Source organism: Apostichopus japonicus, chromosome 4 (assembly GCF_037975245.1).
Source record: "Apostichopus japonicus isolate 1M-3 chromosome 4, ASM3797524v1, whole genome shotgun sequence".
Taxonomy (NCBI): domain Eukaryota; kingdom Metazoa; phylum Echinodermata; class Holothuroidea; order Aspidochirotida; family Stichopodidae; genus Apostichopus; species Apostichopus japonicus.
The window spans coordinates 612,438-628,343 of record NC_092564.1 but is presented as its reverse complement, the minus strand read 5'-3'; the positions used below and the strand labels follow the sequence as shown (position 1 = coordinate 628,343).

General features: G+C 39.4%; 1 protein-coding gene across 5 annotated transcripts in view; it reads left to right on the top strand.

Moving 5' to 3' along the window:
• The window catches only part of LOC139966046 (uncharacterized), a 78,033-nt gene that overhangs the window by 56,778 nt on the left and 5,349 nt on the right, over positions 1–15,906 (top strand). For all 5 annotated transcript variants that reach the window (XR_011792426.1, XR_011792424.1, XR_011792425.1 and 2 more), the window contains 6 exons: positions 3,374–3,557; positions 4,028–5,623; positions 6,366–6,571; positions 10,827–11,096; positions 12,180–12,318; positions 15,039–15,137. Coding sequence is in view for 2 of the 5 variants with exons in the window: in XM_071968684.1 (XP_071824785.1) it covers positions 3,374–3,557; positions 4,028–5,623; positions 6,366–6,571; positions 10,827–11,096; positions 12,180–12,318; positions 15,039–15,137 (2,494 nt within the window). In the remaining 3 variants the exon portion in view is untranslated. The remainder of the gene's footprint in view (positions 1–3,373; positions 3,558–4,027; positions 5,624–6,365; positions 6,572–10,826; positions 11,097–12,179; positions 12,319–15,038; positions 15,138–15,906) is intronic.

Below are 15,906 nucleotides of genomic sequence, written 5' to 3'. Positions count from 1 at the left end.
AACTGATATTAGGCCAATCAGAAGATGACAGATTTACAGTGTGCATATACTGTACTGTGTTCTAGTGATGGGGCTACTGTGTGTTTAGTACTCCCTTGTGTCCTTTTACTCATGAAGAAGTAGACATTCCCGATGCCACAATGGTTTAATCAGATTTTTCTTGACTTATTCATGATTGTCTGGATGATGCAGTTCAGGAATTTTTCATTAATTGGTTGTTTTTGGGAAAATCTTCCCACTCTTAAACTGTACATCAATTGACTGTGTTATTACCCACATTTTTAACCTTAGTTTATTTATAAGAGAGGCCATTATTCAGAGAATTGGTTTGTTGTGATTGTTGCCCATGGAGGTGGATAAGGTTATAAATCTAACAGAACTTGTCAACTTTATTAGCCTAAGATAAAAGGTTAAGATAAAGAGAGTAAACATTTGTGGTTTTGATGACAAGAGAAACCTTTTCAGTCATGATGGTGTGTGTATGTGATGCCCAGTGTGTAGACAATATCTCGAGATAGGAATCATGGATACTTTACATACTTTAATTGTAGATGCCCCATATCGAGTAGAAGAACCCTATCGGGGGTCGAAATTGACGCTATTCCGCTATCCCGAGAATAGTAAAATCATGAACGGAATACCAAGTTGCTTGGGGTGACTATTCCGTATGGATAGTGCTAAATGTGATAGCTAACAACAAACTTTGACAAATCCATCTAAATTTACTTGCCTGTCACTAGTCAGGCAACAATTTTTATTTTATTTGTTTCCCGGGCGTAAAATCTTGCCCAGAAATTAGTGTTTGCACGGGTTATCCGGGTTCCCGCCTGATGCGATACTACCCGATTCCTAATTTATTACCCGAATCCTACACAAAGTGTGATTTAAAAAAAAAAAAAAAATTGGCAAACCGACGGTAAGGCAGATTTCCCATTGACTACCATGCAGTCGAAGATAACAGCAATAACGAAGGTACCCGCCCGACGCGATACTAACCGGTTCCTAATTTATTGTACCCAAATCCTACGCAAAGTGTGATTTTTTTGCAAACTGATGGTTAGGCAGATTTCCCATTGACTTAGTGTGGTGTTAGGCTACCATGTGGTCAAAGATAACAGCAATAACGAAAGGTATTCCATGGATATCTTATAACTGCGTCACAATTTCAGCTAATGAACAGATGGCTAGGCTAGATTACCCCCATTGACTTAGTGTGGTGTTAGGCAACCATGTGGTCGAACAGTTCAGCAGTAATGAAAGTATTCCATTGATATCTTATAACTGCGTCACAATTTCAGCAATTAAACAAATGGGTAGGCTTAGCTAGATTTCTCATTGACTTAGTGTTGTGTTAGACTACCATGTGGAAGAAATTATTATTTATTCATTTGTTTATTTCATAGAAGGAAAGGCTGAAAAGGAATTTTACGAATGTTTATGGATTATAGACGGGATAACTAAAAAATAATAATTGCAAGTGGCTTTTTACTAATCGTTTATTCCAAATGTGATCAAATTGCACGAATCGCGCAATCTCGCGGCTAATGCGAAGCCCGGGCTTGCATAATAGATAGTAGTAGTAACAACTGTTTAAGAGCTAAATTGGATATTTATATGGTCAGATCCAATAGACGTGGAGAGCAAGCATAAGCAGCAGCTGCAGTGCGATGTTAGTAGTAATGTTAATCATATGAAGTTATTAACAAGTTAATGAAAGAAACCAAAGCAAATAGAAATTATTGAGGAAGGTTTTTATAGTTTTAAAGGAATAGTGGAAAATGAGACGGAATAGTGCATTTTCAAATCCACTATTCCGCTGGAATAGTGGTAAATATTCTAAATTTCGACTTCTGCCTATTGTTTTTGGTGGAGGTCAAGAGTCATCTGAGATCACCAGAGTTCATACTGTGAAAACTTTGTTAACATGATATCTGAAGTTAAGAAGCATGGAAACTGTTCATACTTGTTGTGTGGATGCATTATTGTAAGAAGAAGAACCCTAGTGTCTGGAGGAGGTCAAAGGTTATCTGAGGTCATCAGATCAACATTGCAACTTTGTGAACATGTGATCTCATGATAGGAAGTATGAATACTTTCTATACTTGACATGTGTATATGCATCAAACTAAGTTGAAGAATCCTAGTGTTTTTGGTGGAAGTCTGAGGTCACCAGAGGTCAAACATTGAAAACCTTGTAAACACTATATCCCTAGATAGGAAGCATGGATAATTTTACACTTAACATGTGGATTTGTCATATTGAGAAGAAGAAGCCTATAGTTTTTGGTGGTGGTCAAAGGTCATCTGAGTTCACCCGATCAAATATTGAAAACATTGTAAACATGATAGTTGGGAAGGATGGATACTTTTCATACATGCATCTGAATTGCCATATTGAGTACAAGAATCTTGTTGGTTGTGTAGGTCATTTGTGGTCACCAGAGGTTAAATTTAGAATCCTTAAACATGATATCTCAAGGTAGGAATCATAGATCCTCCTCATAATTGGTGTGTGGACGCATCACATTGAGTACAAGACCCCTTTTGTGTTTAGTGTAGGTGTGTATTGTCAAGTACAGATAACTGACCTGTGTTTATCATGCCATAGTAGTATTGTACATCAACATAGTGGTTCAGGACATATATGTTACAGGAGCTATTTCTGGTTAACAAGCAGAAGTCTAGTGTAATGAAGTCATTGAAACCTCAATGCACTTTGCATTCTGTGTTTTTCTACTAACATCGAACACCTTCAAAATATCAATCGTGGACTCTTTCAGTTTACCTCACATTTAAACAAAAGTTGGTTGTTAATATGAACGACAGTTTAAAGTAGAATGAAATTCTGAAATTAGTTGTGAATATATCATGTGGTTAAAGTTCTTTCTGTGCTGGTTATTCCAAAGGTGACATATCTCAAGTCAGAATTCAATGTGAATGTTCTGAATTCACAGCGCGTACTCCCTCACCTCATATAACCTATGCATTACCGTATTAACCTCGCTCTAGCATCTGGCAATTGTCTGTATGTGAGTGTGGCCATCTCCCTTTCGTAATTGCCAGCCTTTTGCGGAAGTATCGCTCTTTCATTGCTCTTAATAAAGCTTAAGATTTCAATCACTTCGTATACTATTATCGTTGGTTTTGTAATTCTATTTCAAACCAGGTAAGGTTTGGGGAGTCTATTAGAAAGCAAGTTTGGTCTACAAAGGAACAATTTATCTGGTTTTGGTCAACCAAATGTTATACAAATGGGGAACTTTAAACACACATGGAAATGGAGATTTTACAGAAATAGCTGTAGCATTTGCAGTATCGTTATTCTTTCTAGTATATGATCCTGGTCATAATCACTTTTCACATCTTTCTTCAGTATTTCCAAGAAAGCTAGTCTGACCATGCAAATGATGAAATATCAGGGCCAACTTCAGTCATGCAAAGAAACAGTAGATGGATGGAAGATAAAGAGTGAAAGGATGTTAGCATCGGGAGGTTCCATCCATAACCTACCTCTCTTACCTCCAATTGACATTGAAAAATTCACTCCAAAATTCAAGGTAATAGTAGGAACTGGTGCATGCATGTTAACGCTATTATTATTTAGTTTGTCATTTCAAGAACATTTCTTTAGTGCCAGTATTTTGTTGATCAAAGTTTTATTGCAAAATCTGCAATTTTCTACGGCTTACAAGGTTCAATATTTATGCGCAAATCATTCCATAGGATGGGAGATGGCAATATCTGTACACTTGAAGTAATGACTGCCCCAGGACTGCTTAAAGTAGGGACAGACTGTTCATAAATAGTGTTTCAAGTAGCTTAGGAAATTGTCAGGCAATTTGCAGGCTACCAGCCAGTATTGTTGTTTATTGCAAAATCTGCAGTTTTGTAATAGTGTTTTCAGGAAGCTTAAGGAATTTTCAGGCTACCAGTTATAGAATTAGGTTTTTTAATAGAATATTTGCTGTTATTTGTTACGATGGTTTTGATTTAAAATCAATCAAACTGTTTTTACTCTTGCTGCCAGCCTTCAGTTCATGGCCCCCTGAGACATCCTACCCAACCTTCAGCTGCCAATATCAAGCTTGCTGCTAACTTCAGCAGTTCAGTGCAGACAGACAGAACATCTAAACCTCAACAGGTTGAAAAGGAAAAGAAAGAGAAGATGTCACAACATGCAAGTTTTATCCTTAGTGCTGGCTCTGAGGATTCCAAGATACCTCTGTGCTCAACATTCATGCCAAACAGTAACTCAGACCGCCCTGGGTCTGAGTTTCAACCTGACTTAACTGCGTCTAGGTTTGTTGATGAGAACAATGGATGTCATCTCGCTAAGGTGGAGACTAAAAATATTACCGAAGAAGCAAAAAATCAAGGTACAGCTGCCCCTAAGAAGGTTGAAAATCAGTTAAGGACTGATCCTGTAGTAACACCCCACCAGGAGCCTAGAACAGCATTCCACTCTGATTCTTCTCTACTATATCAGCATGACCCTGCAATGTCCCTTTACCATCACCCTACAGCATCCACAAAGCATGGCAGTACCTGGCAGAACTCCTACCTTGGTCAAGAGGTGCCACCTCACAGACACCTTCCAAATACCAGTACCTCTGTAGAAGTGCCAAGCGTGCAACCAAGTAACAATTGGCATACAGGAGAGTTATTTTATGATAAGAATAATAGTTATTACTCATGTCAACACAAGCAGCCTGACAACAGGATAGGTACATCTGATTGGATGGGTCAGCCAATTGATTTGAGATCATGCAATACCCAGAGACTACCAGGAAACATCAGAGTTGATACCCAACATTTTACTCCCAAGCCATTACCAGAAAATATTCAGGGAGAATTAATGGCAGTTGAAGCAACCATTATTCAGGGAGTTTGTAGTGAGCAGACAAATTCTCCAACCTCATCTTCAAACATGGAATGCATGCCCAATGTACATTATATAGGATCAGACAGGGGAACTGTGAATGCACCAACACAGGTGCAGAGGAAGTCCCCCACTAACCCCACTTTACCTGTGACTGCAATGCAAACCACAGTACCTGCTGATTCAAAAGAACCTTGTGACACTAGCCTCTCAACAGAGGCAAGCGGGGAGTGTGTGGGAACAAAGGTTAACTGTCCAAGTAGCACTCAGAAAGGAGAAAGTCTACAAAAATATGTTACTCAAGATACAAGACAGGAAATAGATAACATCCAAATAGGTGGTGAAGTAGTATGTCCATCACTAACAGAGATACCTCAGGTAGCACAAGCAAAGATCCCCAGAATACGTGGTGAAATAGTTTGCCCATCACTAACAGAGATACCTCAAGTAACCCAAGCAAAGATCCCCAGACAGGATTTAGGGCCAACTGCAGCAGAGAAGGATAATTACAGAAATCTTGATAGAAAGGTGGGCCCACCAATTTCACCAGCGTTACAAAACATTGCAAGAAAAAAAGAAATAGTTGTTCATCCAAATCACATCCAAAAGGTGGCAAGGGCATCAGTCCATAGTAATGTAGGACTGGATACATTTGAGAAGGAAGTTACAAGAGCAGAAAGGAAAAAGAGAGGCAAGAGCACCCTGACTGGAACAACTGACAGAGGCAGTGGATGGTTAACTTCGGTAGGTTTTATCAAGATTGATGGCTGAGGTATGGGTGCTAGGTTTTATCAAGATTGATAGCTGAGGTATGGGTGCAGAGAAGTGTAAGTAATTAGGGGGATTGAACCCTGACTGGAACAACTTTTTTGAAAAGCATTTTATTTTCTAACTTTAAGCTGTTGGTTTGGAATTGTCAATTCAAATTAAAGCAGTATTTGTGTTAGAATGTATCATAGGGTGACTTTCACCAAGTCATTTGATGTTCATATACACTGGATTCACCTAAATCTAGAAATATGTGGTACAACTATTTGGCTGCCCCTGATAATTAAAGTATAGTTTTGTCTCACATAAAGAATCTAATGTCTTCATATTTTGGTAATGTTTGTACACATTTCTGTACTTTACCATCAATCATACCTAAATATGTAATGAAAGGGACATATCCTCTGAATGTAATTACTTTCTGTCCTTTTAAAAAAAATTAAAGAATCATATCTTTCTTGGTTAAATATAGCAAACTTTTGTACCATTTTGAAACATGAAAATTACATTGGAAAAGTAATAAGTGTGTACCTAGGGGGCTATAGAGTATTTGATAGGGAGGGATCAATCAAACAAATTGTAGTAAAGATAGTTTGTGTTGCAGGGATCAGATGAAAACTTGCAAATGAAGGGACTGAAGATGTCTCAGATTGTAAAATTGATTGACTTTAATATTTCATCTCAAGTTTATTGTATTTTTGCATGTTTTCTTTTCAAGGGAGGTAAAAGAAAGAAGAAACAAAATGAGAGAGATTCCTTGAGAGATCGTGGGGAGGTGGTAGCTACAACTAGGCCACCCAAGAGAGATCGTGGGGAGGTGGTAGCTACAACTAGGCCACCCATAGAGGATGATGTTATCCCATCTGTCTTTTCTTTGACCCATTTATTGAAGAAGTTGTCAGACATGTTTCCAGAAGAATCAAGGTGAGAGTAGAATTTATAATCCTTTTATGCAAACTGCCATTCACATGGGTTTAATCCATCCTGCAATGGCATCTACTACTGAACACATTTTAATGAATTAAAAGAAAACTACAGCTGCAGTGGGAGGGTGGCATTATATTTTGTGCATTTTATCTGTTTGTTTCTTGAGGACAAGAATAAAAAATACTAGCAAACGTAGAAATGTTCTTATCCTGACAGAAGAGGCTGACAGGACCAAGTAGGGTGAGTGGTAGGGGTGGGAATGAGCTCAGAGGAGCTGGTAAATTTAACAATTGGTGTTGAGAGCAAGCAAAGGCATGCTGTTCATGGTATGGATAACACATATAGGCCTTGACTTGTCTTCTGATTCCATGTTTAGTGATCATTGGAACACATTTTCTTAGTTGTAAGAAAATGGGAACCCTTCTTTTTATCTTTGAGCACCATCTTTAATTAAACCTGCATGTCACTTGTACCCTACAGCAATCACCTTGCAAAAATTCTACTCTATGCAAAAGTTGAAGTGATGAAATTTGTGCACTAAGGTTACATTCTAAATAAAAAGCTCCCAAGCTTATGTTCTACAGAAAAAGTACAAACATTTCAGACACTTATTTCTGGATAAAGTGTTTTTAGAAGTTATTTGAACTTACAATGCTAAACATAAAATTGCTCTAGTCAAGAATTATTTCTAATAATAGAAGAAAATCATTTTAACCAATGAATTCAATGCAGCTTCCGATTTTGAAAAATAGAATACTTACAATTGCACCAGATATGGAAATGTCAGTATTGTAGTCAAGCCCCTTTTTGTTCAGCCGGAATCGAGTCCCTTTCACTTAGCTTGTGTCCTGGGTTGTTGGTCTACAGTCATCCTGATCCTACCAGCTAGTATCTTAGTAGCATTTGTTGTTCTACAGCCGTCCTCATCCTTCCAGCTAGTATCTTTGTAGCATATATTGGTCTACTGCCATCCTGATCCTTCCAGCTAGTATCTTAGTAGCATATATTGGTCTACAGCCATCCCGATCCTACCAGCTAGTATCTTAGTAGCATTTGTTGTTCTACAGCCGTCCTCATCCTTCCAGCTAGTATCTTTGTAGCATATATTGGTCTACTGCCATCCTGATCCTTCCAGCTAGTATCTTAGTAGCATATATTGGTCTACAGCCATCCCGATCCTTCCAGCCAGTATCTTAGTAGCATATATTGGTCTACTACTATCCTGATCATTCCAGCCAGTATCTTAGTAGCATATATTGGTCTACTGCCATCCTGATCCTTCCAACTGGTATCTTAGTAGCATATATTGGTCTACTGCCATCCTGATCCTTCCAGCCAGTATCTTAGTAGCATTTGTTGTTCTACAGCCATCCTGATCCTACCAGCTAGTATCTTTGTAGCATATATAGGTCTACTGCCATCCTGATCCTTCCAGCCAGTATCTTAGTAGCATATATTGGTCTACTGCCATCCTGATCCTTCCAGCTAGTATCTTAGTAGCATATATTGGTCTACAGCCATCCTGATCCTTCCAGCTAGTATCTTAGTGGCATATATTGGTCTACAGCTATCCTGATCCTTCCAGCCAGTATCTTAGTAGCATATATTGGTCTACTGCCATCCTGATCCTTCCAGCTGGTATCTTAGTAGCATATATTGGTCTACAGCTATCCTGATCCTTCCAGCCAGTATCTTAGTAGCATATATTGGTCTACTGCCATCCTGATCCTTCCAGCTAGTATCTTAGTAGCATATATTGGTCTACTGCCATCCTGATCCTTCCAGCTAGTATCTTTGTAGGATATATTGGTCTACAGCTATCCTGATCCTTCCAGCCAGTATCTTAGTAGCATTTGTTGTTCTACAGCCATCCTGATCCTACCAGCTAGTATCTTTGTAGCATATATAGGTCTACTGCCATCCTGATCCTTCCAGCCAGTATCTTAGTAGCATATATTGGTCTACAGCCATCCCGATCCTTCCAGCCAGTATCTTAGTAGCATATATTGGTCTACTACTATCCTGATCCTTCCAGCCAGTATCTTAGTAGCATATATTGGTCTACTGCCATCCTGATCCTTCCAACTGGTATCTTTGTAGCATATATAGGTCTACTGCCATCCTGATCCTTCCAGCCAGTATCTTAGTAGCATATATTGGTCTACAGCCATCCTGATCCTTCCAGCTAGTATCTTAGTAGCATATATTGGTCTACTGCCATCCTGATCCTTCCAGCTAGTATCTTTGTAGCATATATTGGTCTACTGCCATCCTGATCCTTCCAGCCAGTATCTTAGTAGCATATATTGGTCTACTACTATCCTGATCCTTCCAGCCAGTATCTTAGTAGCATATATTGGTCTACTGCCATCCTGATCCTTCCAGCCAGTATCTTTGTAGCATATATAGGTCTACAGCCATCCTGATCCTTCCAGCCAGTATCTTAGTAGCATATATTGGTCTACTGCCATCCTGATCCTTCCAGCTAGTATCTTTGTGGCATATATTGGTCTACTGCTATCCTGATCCTTCCAGCCAGTATCTTAGTAGCATATATTGGTCTACTGCCATCCTGATCCTTCCAGCTAGTATCTTTGTAGCATATATTGGTCTACTGCCATCCTGATCCTTCCAGCCAGTATCTTAGTAGCATATATTGGTCTACAGCCATCCTGATCCTTCCAGCTAGTATCTTAGTGGCATATATTGGTCTACAGCCATCCTGATCCTACCAGCTAGTATCTTAGTGGCATATATTGGTCTACTGCCATCCTGATCCTTTCAGCTAGTATCTTTGTAGGATATATTGGTCTACAGCTATCCTGATCCTTCCAGCCAGTATCTTAGTAGCATATATTGGTCTACAGCTATCCTGATCCTTCCAGCCAGTATCTTTGTAGCATATATTGGTCTACTGCCATCCTGATCCTTCCAGCTAGTATCTTTGTAGGATATATTGGTCTACAGCGATCCTGATCCTTCCAGCTAGTATCTTTGTAGCATATATTGGTCTACTGCCATCCTGATCCTTCCAGCCAGTATCTTAGTAGCATATATTGGTCTACTACTATCCTGATCCTTCCAGCCAGTATCTTAGTAGCATATATTGGTCTACTGCCATCCTGATCCTTCCAGCTAGTATCTTTGTAGCATATATTGGTCTACTGCCATCCTGATCCAGCCAGTATCTTAGTAGCATATATTGGTCTACAGCCATCCTGATCCTTCCAGCTAGTATCTTTGTAGCATATATTGGTCTACTGCCATCCTGATCCTACCAGCTAGTATCTTAGTAGCATATATTGGTCTACTGCCATCCTGATCCTTCCAGCTAGTATCTTTGTAGGATATATTGGTCTACAGCTATCCTGATCCTTCCAGCCAGTATCTTAGTAGCATATATTGGTCTACTGCCATCCTGATCCTTCCAGCTAGTATCTTTGTAGCATATATTGGTCTACAGCCATCCTGATCCTTCCAGCCAGTATCTTAGTAGCATATATTGGTCTACAGCTATCCTGATCCTTCCAGCCAGTATCTTAGTAGCATATATTGGTCTACTGCCATCCTGATCCTTCCAGCTGGTATCTTAGTAGCATATATTGGTCTACAGCTATCCTGATCCTTCCAGCCAGTATCTTAGTAGCATATATTGGTCTACTGCCATCCTGATCCTTCCAGCTAGTATCTTAGTAGCATGTATTGGTCTACTGCCATCCTGATCCTTCCAGCTAGTATCTTTGTAGGATATATTGGTCTACAGCTATCCTGATCCTTCCAGCCAGTATCTTAGTAGCATATATTGGTCTACAGCCATCCTGATCCTTCCAGCCAGTATCTTAGTAGCATTTGTTGTTCTACAGCCATCCTGATCCTACCAGCTAGTATCTTTGTAGCATATATAGGTCTACTGCCATCCTGATCCTTCCAGCCAGTATCTTAGTAGCATATATTGGTCTACAGCCATCCTGATCCTACCAGCTAGTATCTTTGTAGCATATATAGGTCTACTGCCATCCTGATCCTTCCAGCTGATATCTTAGTAGCATATATTAGTCTACTGCCATCCTGATCCTTCCAGCCAGTATCTTATTAGCATATGTTGTTCTACAGCTCTCCTGATTTGCCATTAAAACCAGCTGTTTGGATCATTTCTTTTCAAGGATGAGAACGATGACACCACACATGATATGATTTTAATGTTTAGATATTGTTTATGCTCATATTTATTCATTTTGCATACTTTCATCAGATTATCCCTGACTAGTGCCATCTTGAAGGTACGTGCGAATCATCGTGGACAGCTTGACAAAGTACCATATGCTATCATCATATCAGAAGCAACAGTCATCCTTACATCTCAGAATGATACCAGACAAGAAAGATCAAAGGGTGTGGCCTGTAAACTAAATGCAAGACAGGATCATCAAGAAGCTGAAGAAGAACCAAGAACTGCTCCCAAGGGAAACCTCTTGCCAAAATTACTCAAAAAAATGTCGGAAACTTTTCCACAAAAAAAAAAGTGGGTCAACTTTAGGTTTTTATAAATTTATTGTTTGTAAATATTAGAGATGGAGCACATCAAGGTGGTCAAATGGGAAAAGGGTCTGAGCACATTGAGGTGGTCAAGGTGGGAACAGGGTCTGAGCATATTGAGGTGGTCAAGGTGGGAACAGGGTCTGAGCACATTGAGGTGGTCAAGGTGGGTTGAGTACACGTGGCAAAAGATTCTGAGCACACATTGAGGTGGTCAAGGTGGGAAAAGGGTCTGAGCACATTGAGGTGGTCAAGGTGGATTGAGTACAGGTGGCAAAAGATTCTGAGCACACATTGAGGTGGTCAAGGTGGGAACAGGGTCTGAGCATATTGAGGTGGTCAAGGTGGGTTGAGTACAGGTGGCAAAAGATTCTGAGCACACATTGAGGTGGTCAAGGTGGGAACAGGGTCTGAGCATATTGAGGTGGTCAAGGTGGGTTGAGTACAGGTGGCAAAAGATTCTGAGCACACATTGAGGTGGTCAAGGTGGGAACAGGGTCTGAGCATATTGAGGTGGTCAAGGTGGGTTGAGTACAGGTGGCAAAAGATTCTGAGCACACATTGAGGTGGTCAAGGTGGGAACAGGGTCTGAGCATATTGAGGTGGTCAAGGTGGGTTGAGCTCAGGGTGGGTAAAGAGAGTGAGCACATGGAGGTGGTCAAGATGGGTGGAGTACAGGCTGGCAAAAGATTCTGAGCACATTGAGGTGGTCAAGGTGGGTTGGATCCAGGGTGGGAAAAAGTCTGAAAGCCTTTGTGTACATCCATGACAAGCTTTTGAAAAGTTTATTTTATGTTTTTAATGTTGGCCCTTGAAGCCTGTGCTGAAATGCAGACAAAGAATGCTTATCCATATCCTATGAATTCTGTTACCCATGTTAACAGAAAATAAGCAATATAGGCAGTACTTTGACATTTAAGACAGGTGTTTTCTTCTGAATTACTGCCATTGTATTGTTGCCAGTCTTGTGATAATATTGTTTCTGTTTATTTGTCTGATAAATAACAGCCACTGATTCCAGAGCTAGTCAATGATGATGTAAAGTGATTGTTTCTTTTCCATCATGCAGAAAGGATATTATAGATGGCATAATTCAGGTTCGCAAGACACACGGAGGGACGTTGGCTGGTATCTCCATGACTCAGGTCATTTTTGAAGTTTCAATGTTTCTTAAAAATATTGGCACCGTACAAGAAAACGATGATAAGGTAAATAGATCCTCTCAAACTACAAATTTTAATAATTCCAGTACAAATCCTGTGTATTGTGCAAATTTTGCCAACAGAAGTTTGTGTGTACTGAAGAAGGGGCATCAACTTATTTGATTTTTGAAATTAAAATGTCTTTCTTTTTGAAAAGAGGGAGATTACTGCATTCTCATTGAAATTGTCTCTTGTAAACACAAAATACTTGTGATTTTTAAGTTGACTTCACTTTGTTTTCCATGGATGTGCTACTCTAATTGATCAACTTACACCAATTTGATGATATCGATAGAAATATTTCGTAATTAAAGGCATTCAATTTGAAGCCATTTTATTTGAGCAGTAGTGTCCTGAAATGATCTTACAATGTTAGATTTTATTAGTATGATGCAAACAAGTTGTCTGTAGTTAATTACAAATTATTTAGATTATTAGATGTTTTGATGCTCATGATCCCTCCCCGTCACCATCCATCCCCCCTCAACATCCCTCGCCCCTCAACATCCATCCCCCCTCAACATCCCTTGCCCCTCAGCATCCCTCAACACCCCTCAACATCCATCCCCCCTCAACATCCCTCGCCCCGTCACCATCCATCCCCCCTCAACATCCCTCACCCCGTCACCATCCATCCCCCCTCAACATCCCTCGCCCATCAACATCCATTCCCCCATCATCCAATCCCCATCATTGTCCTTCCTGGTGATCATCTGGCCCTGCCACAGTGGTTTTAAATGATTAAAATATAGAAAGAATGCTTATTAGTGGTCGGCCCATGCACTGCTATTCATGAAGGATATGTGCTTAGTGTAGTTAGTGTAGAAGGCTATACGAGCACACGCTAGAACATGTGGATTCTCATAACTGTTTAGGGCTCTGTATGATTTGCCCAGGAAGCCAGCTCATTTTAGAGTACAAATGTTTAACAGGAATTTACCACAATGACGGTAGCCTTGGGCCATTACCCATACCTCTCACTTTGTCTTTCAATAGACGGACATTCAAAAATGTTTTGAGTCTTTGCACAAACTATTGACAAACATAGATAGATTTTGTTTACAAGCACTTCAATAAGGCCATTGCAAGATGTAGAAATCAACCAATCATTGCCCAGCTTCCATTTATGGTTTCATTGGAGTTGGCCAACTAAAATAGGCTAAATACGTACAACTGCAGCACATGCAATCACTGCTGTGTAGTATAAAATCAGCTAAATGCAATAGAATCATGTCTGGAAATGGTCAACAAACATCCTTCCGAACAAACATCAACAAATATTGTCATCGTGTATAAATTGTATATGGTTCTACATCATACTCACTCTGTGCTGTGCTCGAAGCATTAAACAACAGTACCGCAACTCTATAGGGCTAGCCCACTTGTTAGTTATTCCAGCAATATACCAACATTAGGCCTACATAGTTGGATGTCATAATTTGTACAGATTTCCAGCCTTCTCTAATTGTTAGGTCTAAGTGTTCAGTGTGGTTGTCTAGTTTAACTTCATACTGTGATATTTTCAATGTCTAACATATCAGCTTGAAGGGTTTGGCTTTTAAGCCTTTGGATTTTTATTAAGAATTCCTTAATTCAGAATTCATGCTAAGAATAAAATACTAGTAAGAAACAACATCAATGAATGAACAATCGATAGTGTCATTTTCGATACGCAAGTTAAAATGAAAGGGGATTGTACACATAGATGGCCTAATGTTTGGCAACAGTTTCATTTTTTAGTACAATTACTGTTATTGGTATCAGCCAATGTTTGAACTTGAAATATCAGCTATCGGCCATAGTAACGATATTGGTGAAACACTAAAGATTATAATGTGTAGAATTAATTATCAAGAGTGGTGGAAGTAGGGCTGACAACCTGGCTTTTGAATTTTTTTTGGATATCATGCACAGTTCTCACCTTGCTATCACCAGTTATATGTTATCCAGTAGAAAGTGCATTTCCATTAACAAAGAACACACTTCCATGGCATATATCCTACAGAAAGGAGGTCATTACCTGCAAGGGTGTGAATCTTAAGGTGTGGTTTAGTATTCAGTATTGATCAAATGAGCCTAAGGTATGAAGGAAGCATTCAGCTATGAATATTCATACCAGATGCTTGTTTCCAGTATGATGTGGGATATTCAGTGTTGGTGATGAGTTTGAATACTCAGAAAAGCAACATTGAGGTATGACTGACTACCCAACCTAGAATTGTCATGACAAAAGTTTGGTTCTTAACCAATTATACTTTACTCACATAAACCCTTCAGTTTATGTCTGTCATAAAAGTTCTTCTAGTTTGACATGGGATAATCAGTTTAATCAAATCTAATATTTAATGCAATAATGAACCTATTTACCATTCAAGAAAAAAGCCTACCAACAAGCAACTATTGAATATGATAAGAAGGATGTAAGAGAATGAGTGATGATGGATAACATTCTAAGACAGAGGCAGGTGAAAACATTCTTTAAATCATCAATACTGCAAAGATGAGGCCCACAATTATATTAGCCTGTGAGTTTATATAAAGTCAGGGTTACCCTTGATGGTTAGCATTTGTACTATCTTGACAGGCTTAATATTAATGATCTATGTTGCTGTCAGTGTAAACTAACATTTGTAGTGTTTAATACTCCAGAAACATATTGATGATGGTTTAATGTTATTGATATAACAGCATTTTGAATATAATGCTTTTTTTATTTGAATATTTAGGATTTACAGGATAGAAATTGCTGCAAAATCTGTCAGGGTTCAATAAAGTCCTCCCAACTGGTTCGAGAATTGGAATGCTTACATACATTTCATGATGAGGTAGGTAAATATTAAAACAATGACAATATTCTAATTGACCCATACATTTCATGATAAGGTAGGTAAATATTAAAGCAATGACAATATTCTAATTCACCTATCACCTGCTGGCTTTGGTAAATGCTGTGGAACCTTTTCTGGTGTTTGAAGCTAAACTTTGTTTCTTTCAGTCCAGTAAATGAAATAAGATTCTTCTATATTATTGTCGAGTGATAGTCATTCAGTTCAGCACATTAAACAAGATTCTTGCAAGTTATTGTCACGTGATATCCTTACAGTCCAGCAAATTAAGTAAGGTTCATATTATTTTCACGTGATAGTCCTTCAGTCCAGCACATTAAATAAGATTCCAATATACTGTCGGAATAAGATCCTTCATACTTGTCTTGGTTGGCACTCTCCTGATACCTAGATGCACTGACTGGTAAGCCTTGGCTGTATGCACTGACTGGTAAGCCTTCGTTGGCACTCTCCTGGTGCCTAGATGCACTGACTGGTAAGCCTGGGTTTGCACTCTCCTGGTGCCTAGATGCACTGACTGGTAAGCCTGGGTTGGCACTCTCCTGGTGCCTAGATGCACTGACTGGTAAGCCTTGGCTGTATGCACTGACTGGTAAGCCTTGGTTGGCACTCTCCTGGTGCCTAGATGCACTGACTGGTAAGCCTGGGTTTTGCACTCTCCTGGTGCCTAGATGCACTGAATGGTAAGCCTGGGTTTGCACTCTCCTGGTGCCTAGATGCACTGACTGGTAAGCCTGGGTTTGCACTC